This window comes from Mus pahari, chromosome 3 (genome assembly GCF_900095145.1).
Source record: "Mus pahari chromosome 3, PAHARI_EIJ_v1.1, whole genome shotgun sequence".
Classification (NCBI taxonomy): Eukaryota; Metazoa; Chordata; class Mammalia; order Rodentia; family Muridae; genus Mus; species Mus pahari.
Genome location: NC_034592.1, coordinates 75,932,042 through 75,941,409, shown reverse-complemented (window position 1 = coordinate 75,941,409; position 9,368 = coordinate 75,932,042). Strand labels below are relative to the sequence as shown.

Here is a 9,368-nt window from a genome sequence, read left to right as displayed (position 1 = left end):
TTGTAGACCAGGCTGGCCTCAAACTCAGAAATCCGCCTGCCTCTGCCTCCCGAGTGCTGGGATTAAAGGTGTGCGCCATCACGCCCGGCTCTCATTTGTTTTTTTGAGGCAGTGACTTTCTAGAGAGCCCTGGCTGTCCTGGAATTCACTCTGTAGACCAGGCTGGCCTTGAACTCACAAAGACCTGACTGCCTCTGCCTCCCAAGTGCTGGGATTAAAGGCCCAACTGGTATACAATCTTCTGCATCATTTTTTTCTCAGACAGAGTCTCACACTGTAGCTCTGGCTAGTGAACAAAGGCCTGAGTTCAGAGAAAACCCATCTGGTAAAACAAAAACAAACAAAAGAAGACTGTATCCCAAGAGCTCACAGACAGGACCAATTATATCACAAAAGAAACTCCACAGGTTGAAACTGGCGCTCGGTGACAGAACCCCAGTGAACAAAGGCCTGGAAAACAGACATAGTATTTACACATTTGGCCTCTAAGAAGCTATCTTCCCATTCCTAAATTCAGAAGCACAGTTTATGCTTTAGTGGTTAACAGATGCAGACCCTGTCTTGTCTTCTATGTCATAGTGAAAGACTAAATTCTACGGGCTAGAGAGTTCACTCCATTGGTAAAATGTTTACTGTGCAAACACGAGGACTTGAGTCTGATTCCCTGTGTTCAGATGTAGGCTATTTAATTTCTTATACTTTAATTTGTGTGTGTGTGTGTGTGTGTGTGTGTGTGTAAACAGCTGGGAAATACAGCCCTGTAAGGTGAACAGAGATGGATCTCTAAATAGCCACATTTGCCTAATTTTGGACATGTAGGTCCCACTGAGACACTGTCTTAAAAGTCAAGGTAGACGGCTCCTGAGAAATGATGTCTGAGGCATGTCTTCCACATGCACACAGCACACATGTATGTGTACTTGTGTACACACACATGACTCTTAAACCCTACAGCCTTGTAATAAAGTAAGATAAAACAGCAGGAACACACACACACACGTCCTATTACCAATGTGATGAATGTTTTCCTTGATGACCTCACATTCGATTGGCCATCTTGGAGCCTGCAGCAGTCCTCTGCTAGAGAAACATGAGAAGAGTTCTCGGGGTTCTCGAAGACGTGGGTTTACTTCATCCAGCTCATCAAAAATAAGCTGCCTGCTCCTAAGGAGTGGTGAGCTCAGCAGAAGTGCGTCTGCAAGGAGGGAGAGGAGATACGTGAGCAGTCTTCTCTTCCACCGCGAGGGACTTGCTATTCTCATCTAACAATCATCATTTTCAACACCGTGCTAAGACATTAGCAATCTGGGTGTAGGAGTGTACAGGTTTAATACCAGCTCTTAGGAGGCAGAGACAGGCAGACTTCTCTGAGTTCAAGGTCAGCATGGTCTACACAGAGATTTCCAGGCTAGGTAAGAACACCAATAAAAAAGGTTAAAAAAAATAGATTGTTTAAAATAACAAATAAAAAGTATAAACTATTAAGTCAAAATTCTACATTATCTAGATTTTGTTTTTTTGTTTTTTGGTTTGTTTGTTTGTTTCAAAACAGAGTTTCTCAGTATAGCCCTGACTGTCCTGGAACTCACTCTGGAGACCAGGCTGGCCTCGAACTCACATAGAGTGATGGAAATAAAGGCATGTGTCATTAACACCCAGCTATATATAAATTTTAAAATGCAAATTAATAGGTCCAAGATCTTTCGACAGTGCGGACTTTCAATTCTATCAACATTATCGGGGAAAGCACCGAAAATCCTTCAGTGACTGTAGTGAAAGAAGCACACAGGCCTGAATTCAATCTCCTGAACAGGGAGATTGCTGGAATGCTGGGCACGGTCACATACGCTTGTGAGCACCATTGAGAATGGCACTCAATGTTGTTCTCCAGCCTCTACACACAAATACACACACACACACACACACACACACACACACACACATCTTGTGTAAATGCAACTTTTAGTTACATATACACAGCAGACAGACAGACAGAAACAGAGAAGAAGAAAGGAAAGAAAATAAAATGATAAAGAAATTCTCACATGCTGGGGAGATGGCTCAGCTGACCAACTGTTTGCTGTGGAAGGATGAGGGTGTGAATTCAGAGGCCAGACACATAGAAACAGGCATAAGGGTGCAGGTTTGTAGCCCCAGGGGTGGGTCAGAAATAGGGAACCCCTGATGCTCACTGACCGGGCAGCGTGGCCAAATGAGTGAATTCCAGGTTCAGGAAGAAAGACCTTGTCTCAAAAAATAAGATTGAGGACTGGAGAGATGGCTCAGAGGTTAAGAGCACTGACTGCTCTTCCAGAGGTCCCAAGTTCAAATCCCAGCAACCACAAGGTGGCTCACAACCATCTGTAATGGGGTCTGATGCCCTCTTCTGGTGTGTCTGAAGACTGCTACAGGGTACTTATATACATGAAATAAATAAATAAATCTGTAAAAAAAAAAAAAAAAAGATTGAGAGGCATCTCATACAACAACCAAAGACATACATGAATTGACATCAGGCCTTTAAGTGTGTGCATACACACCCGAAAACATGTATGAGCATACATCATGCAAACTCACACACTGAAAACAGAACTTATTGTGCAGCAACCAACAACTGAATTTCAGAGTCCTGCTATACTCATCTGAAGTTCCGTACCTCTGTTTACAGCGTCTATCTGAGCATGTCCAGTTGAAGATAAACAGGTAGGCCCTAGGGGGAAATAAGGGAGCACCATGTGTTTATTTGTTTTGTCCACTGTCCCCCATCTCTTTGTCCTTTTCATCCCCACACTGGGCCCCTAAATTTCTATATAGGTCTTTACCCAGTAATTACTGGCTGAGACAATAACCATCCTAAAAGATGGCAAAGTGAATTTAAAAGAAAGCCAGAGGCTGGAGGGACAGCTTGGGGATTAAGGCTGCTTGCTGATCTTGTAGTGGGCTGGGGTTCAGTTTCCAGCACCAGTCAAAAGGGGAGCTCACAGTCTCCCATAATTCTAGTTCTAGGGATCCCCAAACCTGGTCTTCGGGGCACTCATGTGCATATGACCACACAACACACACACACACACACACACACACACACACACACACACACACACACACACACACTTAAAATGATAAAAATAAAATACTGTTGGGGCAGAGTGGGGGAAGTTTTTGGGAGACAGAGGAGGCAGGCTGATCTCCATGGAGTTTTCAAGGCAATAAGTTTCCGGGTGGGGGTAGGCAGCTGGAGGAGGGGCTGTTACTCACATAGAAGCATCTCTTTTTCCAAGCTGTCCGAGATGAAACCATCTCTTTCTCCAAAAGAGCCATTCAACGTGTACCGAGAGCTATTCCTCCAAATGCGCTGATGAGCGCCTGAGTTTGGCAGGCTGCTTTTCTGACCTAAGAATAAGTGGTTTAGTTCAAGTTGCTTGTCGGTTGGTTGGTTCAGGGTCTCTGGTGCTGAGGTCAATATTAAAATCCTGACCACTCAAACCGCTACTATTATTACCATTGCTTTTTATAATAACAGGTCTCATTTTTAAAGGATCACTCAACATTCCAATGTATGCAGAGGGAGAATAATCACTCCCATTTGAGTGATCTCCCATCAGAGAAGAGAGTAAAGATTAAGACCACTGTGTAACGGAATGAATGGCTTAGAAGGCAGAAATCCAGTGTCTCTAAGAGGAAGGAGAGCCAAACCCAAGCGAGAGCAGGGACCAGAGTGCGAGCAAAATGTGGCCAAAGTTGTTTTAAATTTAAAATACAGGTCTGCCTTTAATCCCAGCACTTGGAAGGCAGAGACAGGCGAATTTCTGAGTTCGAGGCCAGCCTGGTCTACAAAGTGAGTTCCAGGAGAGCCAGGGCTACACAGAGAAACCCTGTCTCAAAACAAAACAAAACAAAAAAACCAAAAAACAAAAACAACAACAACAACAAAAAAAAAGACTTTGCCTTCAAACACTAAGATTTGTAGATCTAGCTCAAATAATATATGTAGATAATATGAGCAAGGCCCAGGCGTGTACCCTAGAACTGCAAAAGCGAACAATCAAAATAAAGCTATATATTGTGGTGAAGATTATTAACCTGGGTTACAAATGACCATGTCTCGAAAAATTAAAACAAAACTGAACAAAACACAAATGGAAAAAAAATTGCTAGGTGTTGTGGCTCATACCCTTAGTCCCAGCACTAGGGAGGTAGAGACAGGCAAATCTCTGAGTTCGAGGCCAGCCTGGTCTATAAAATGAGTTCCAGGACAGCCAGGGCTACACAGAGAAATTCTGTCTTGAACAAACAAAAATAAATCAAATAACCCAGGGCTAAACCAAACCAAACCAAACACAACACACAAACAAACATACAAACACACAAACAAACACACAAACAAGCCCCCCAGCTGGACCCTCGGGGCCAGCACAGTGGAAGGAGAGAACCAACTCCCGGAAGTTGTTCTCTGACCACCACATTTAAATAATCGTGTGTGAGCACACACATCTACACACACTGCAGCTGAGGATGATTGAGAACTTACTGCTCTTTCTGAGGACCCACATTCAGTTCCCAGCACCCACATGGTGGCTTAACAGCCACCTGTCACTTAAATTCCAGGGAGATATGATACACTTTTCTGGCCTCTAAAGGCGCCAGGCATGTACATAGCACACATATAAACATGCAGGGGGTTGGCATTCCTTCCAAGCTCCGCCCAACAGTTACCTGGCTGCTATCCCCAGGTAGACCTGGCTTACTATAAAAGGGGCTGCTTGGCCTCTTCTCTCTCTCTTGCCCTCTCTGTCCCTTCTCTCTCCCTGACCCTTTCTCCCTCTCTCCTCTCCTCCTCTCTCTTCTCTCTCTGTCTTTCTCTGTCTCTACTCCCTTCTCAACTCCCCTTCCCATGTCTCTACACTATACTGGACATATGGCTGGTACCTTAGGGGGAAGGGATGCCTCAGCATGGGGCCATTAAGGCACCCCTCCCACCTCACCATACCTGGTTCTATAAAACATATCCTGGCTTTCCACACAACATAGGAAAACACGCCAAGATTGCTCAGCTAAAGAGAGGAGGGAACCTAATTAGGAAAATGTCTCTAGGTAAGCCTGTGGACTTTTTTTTGGGTTTTGTTTTTTTGTGACAGGGTTTCTCTGTGTAGCCCTGACTGTCCTTGAACTCACCCTGTAGACCAGGCTGGCCTTGAACTCAGAAATCCACCTGCCTCTGCCTCCCAAGTGCTGGGATCAAAGGTATGCGCCACCACGCCTGGCTGGTTTACACTTTCTTATCATGGTTCTTCGTCAAAAAAAATCAGGACAGGAACTTGGAGGCAGGAGCTGATGCAGAGGCTGTGGAGGAGGATGCTTACTGGCTTGCTCCCTACGGCTTGCTCAGCCTCCTTTCTTATAAACCTAGGACCAACCAAATTGCACTTTGGTCATGGAGTTTCACTGCAGCAATAGAAACCCTGTGTACATGCGCTCTCTCTCTCTCTTTCTCTCTCTCTTGCACACACACACACAATAAATCATTTTTAAAGGCCTTTAACTTGTATGGTGGTTTGAATGAGAAAGGTCCCCATAGGCTTCTGTGTTGGACTATGTTATGATACTTCTTGGGAAGGACTAGGAAGAACGGTCTTGCTGGAAGAGGTGCATCAATGCGGATGAGCTTGAGGTTATAAAAGACATACACCCCTGGGTGGTGTTAGCCAAGCCTTTAATCCCAGCACTCGGGAGGCAGACGCAGATAGGTTATTCTGAGTTCTAGGTCAGCCTTGTCTACAAAGTGAGCACCAGGACAGCCAGGGCTATACAGAGAAGAAACCCTGTCTCAAAAAAACCAAACAAAAACAAACCCATACCCACAAAAAAATTTAAAAATTAAAAAAATCAAAAAGTTTTATTAAGAGACATTAAATATTTAAGCAAAAGAAGAAACATACCTCTATCTTAGATTACCCGCTACTGAAAATTTATCTCGGGATGCAGATCTCTACAAATTCAGGACAGCTTTGGTTGTCCCAAAACTCACTGTGTAGACCATGCTGAGATTAAAGGCATAGAACACCAAGCCTGGCAAAAATTTATCATTTCTTATAAAATTTCATTTAATCTATAGATTTAATCCAAGTGCAATAAGTTTTGTTGTTTGTTTGCTGAGATGGTGTTTTAAACATGGTAGAAGTCTAGATAGCTTGACTTTGTTGTGTAGCCCAGGAGGTCCTCAACTTGCACGTGTATTGCAAGTGTATAGCTACGCATGCACATGTGTGCACATGCAAGTGGAGGCATGGGGTTGACATTGGGACTCAGCTTCGATTGTTCTACCCTATCCACTGAGGTAGGAGTTCACAATTAAATGCAGAGCTTGATGATGTGTCTAGTCTTGCTCGACAGCTTGCTGTCTATGCCTTCCAGTGCTGGGGTTACAGGTGGGTGGCTGGCCCACCCAGCATTCACGATGGTTTCTGGAGAACCAAACTCCAGTTTTCACATGTAAGTAGCAAACACTTTAATCCATTAGCAATGTCCTCACCATACCCTCATCCCTACCTACTCTTTGAAAGAGGATCTCATGTAGACCAGGCTGGTTTCAAACTTACTGTGCAATTGCGGATAACCATGAACTTCCAGCCTCCTGAGTCTGTCTCCCAAGGGCTGGTGCTATCATGCCTCCATTTATAAGATGCTGGTGCTCAAAGCAGCCCCAAAGATTTATTTATTTATTATACATACAGCATTCTGCCGGCATGTATGCCTGCAGGCCAGAAGAGGGCACCAGAGCTTATTATAGATAGTAATAAGTCACCATGTGATTGCTGGGAATTGAACTAAGGATCTGTGGAAGAGCAGACAGTACTCTTAACCTCTGAGCCATCTCTCCAGCCCCCAATATTTTTTAAATTAAAATGTTGGGCAATGGATAGTTCACAGCCAACTGTAGCTCCAGCTCCAAGGGATTCCACACCCTCTTCTGGCTTCTGTGGGTACACACATTTACATGCACATACATAATTAAAAGTTAAAAAATGAATCTTAAAAAAATCCAAAACATTTCTCCTAATAAACTACAATTCTGCTTTAAACAAAAGGTAGTATGTGGTACATAGTACATTCAAGATTCAAGACCCCCACCCCCACATCAATAAGTAAGTAAGTAAGTAAATAAATAAAAACAAATAAAAGATTTCAAGGTTCTGGGGATTGAATGTAGCTCTTGGGTAATGTTAGATAAGTGTTCTAGCACTGAGCTACAACCTCAGTTCCTAAAATTTTTTAATGTCACAAACTAATTTTAAAATTTACATAAAGGGAACTCAAATGCAGCTTAGCAGAATTAAACAGAAGTTCTATGTCCAGAATCAAAAGAGAAAAAAGGAGAGAAGCAAAGACGCAGGAAAAGGTGAAACACTTTTGAAGAACAAGGTGATAGGAAACAACTGTGCAGATATGAAGACTATAACAGCTGCACATAATGGTGCAAGAGGCTAAGACAGGATAGTGAGTTCCTTAGCAGTCGGACTACTCATGTAGAAAGGACTCTTCTTTAATGTCGTGGAGCAATTCAGAGCTGGTAATTTATTAGTGCATCAGTAGAAAAACAGGCCAATAAACTAAAGAGCCTAGAAGAGACATTTGTGCTTTTGCATCTAGTAAGTCTGTCCCTTGACAGAGGTGATTCAGTTCAATTGGGAGTAGGAAGTACTTTTTAACTAATCACCTAGAAACAGTATCCCAGTCTTAGCCAAACAGTTCTTTCAGAAAATGCAACTGTTCAACCCGCGGATGGTGGAGAGAAGGAAGTGTTACCTTTGAAGTATCCATAATACTGGAGGTGATGGTGAATAAAGTCCTCATAGGGATCAGGAAGAGTCTGTGAAAGAAAAGGCACCTCAAGCGGAGCATTCATTCAGATGACACTGACTTCTTTTTTTTTTTTTTTTTTTTTGGTTTTTCGAGACAGGATTTCTCTGTATAGCCCTGGCTGTCCTGGAACTCACATTGTAGACCAGGCTGGCCTCGAACTCAGAAATCCGCCTGCCTCCGCCTCCCAAGTGCTGGGATTAAAGGCATGCACCACCATGCCCGGCTGACACTGACTTCTTAACCAAAAGCACCAAACATGCTGCACAGGACACGGGAACGAAACAAGCGAAAGCCAGGCAAATAGTGAATTATCCTATTTTGGGAATCATAATCTCCAACAGGTCTGGTGGCGAACGCTAGTAATCCCAGCACCAGGGAAGCAGAGGTAGGAGAACACAAGTTCAAGGATAGTCTGGGCATCAGAGTGAGTTCCTTGCCAACCTGGGCTAAAGAGCCCATCCTTCCGCCGCCCCAAAAGCCAACTACAAACTAAACCTCCAGCTGGACCAGCATGCCACCACAGGGAACCTTCTGACCTCGGACTGGGTTTCTGGTTATCGGAAAGAGTGTGTACCAACCTCCTGCTTTAATTCTGTTTCCAACGCCGGGAACATGTTACTGCCGCATAGTATGACGTAGGCGAGTTAGTAGCACCGTACCCAGCTGCAATATCTGCCTGATTTTCAAACAGGTAGCTGATTACACAGAAGTTACAAATCCCCGTAGGAAAAGTGAAAAGAAACCTAACCAACCACCACCGCCAACAAATAACACCAAATCTGCAGGTTCCGCCCTTTCACACCCACAACCACTAGAGGGTAAACTCTTACTAAAGGAGAGGATGGTGGTTGCCAGCACGCACCTGAGGAGCTGGGGCGCTCTGCGTGTCCCCACGCCTGGTCCACTAGACTCACCAGGAGCCTCGCTGGCCCCATGCTTAGCTTACGCTGAGAACAGATGCCCAACACCAGGACGCCACAGAAAAGGGATAGGAACCGGGTTGGGGGCACGCGCAGAGTCGCCTCAGAGCAGTTGAAAAGGAAAGGTCAGGGGTCGGAAGCGAGAGCCCTGGAAACGTTCAGTTCTGAGCGCCCTGCCTTGGCGTGTGGACTGCCAAAAGGAAAGCCCAAGGAAGGGCGGAGCAGAAGTTTCCACTGGAGCCCGCGGGGTGACACCGCGCTGCCTAGCTAGCTACCCCTTCCCCGCAGCTGGTCCCCAGGCCGGGTGGACGCTGCAGGAGCTCCCCCACCCCTCCACTCTCACTCTTTCTGCAGAGGCCAGCCTGGAGTCCTGTCCGCCCCCAAGCTCCTCGCCCCTCGCCCTCCTTCCCCCTTCCTGTCCTCCTTTCCCCTCCCCGCCCTCCTCGCCCCCTTCCTGCCTGGGATCCTCTGCTTGTCCCCTGCCAGCTAGGATGCTCCTTCGCAGGCCCAGTCCCTCAGCTCACCTGCTGGAGTTTTCTGCGAGGACCATGGGAGCCTAGCAACCGGGAGCCAGAAGCGGAAGGAGGG

The 9,368-nt window shown here is 45.3% G+C and overlaps 1 protein-coding gene across 1 annotated transcript in view; it reads right to left on the bottom strand.

Annotated features, from left to right (window-relative positions):
* The window catches only part of Agbl2 (ATP/GTP binding protein like 2), a 28,882-nt gene extending 20,021 nt beyond the window's left edge, over positions 1-8,861 (bottom strand). Inside the window, exons 1-6 of the mRNA XM_029536574.1 lie at positions 8,723-8,861; positions 8,439-8,536; positions 7,804-7,867; positions 3,256-3,390; positions 2,657-2,710; positions 1,010-1,195 (exon numbers count right to left, since the gene is read on the bottom strand). Coding sequence (XP_029392434.1) covers positions 1,010-1,195; positions 2,657-2,710; positions 3,256-3,390; positions 7,804-7,867; positions 8,439-8,474 — 475 coding nt within the window. The 5' untranslated portion in view covers positions 8,475-8,536; positions 8,723-8,861. The remainder of the gene's footprint in view (positions 1-1,009; positions 1,196-2,656; positions 2,711-3,255; positions 3,391-7,803; positions 7,868-8,438; positions 8,537-8,722) is intronic.
* Between the last annotated feature and the right edge of the window lie 507 nt (positions 8,862-9,368).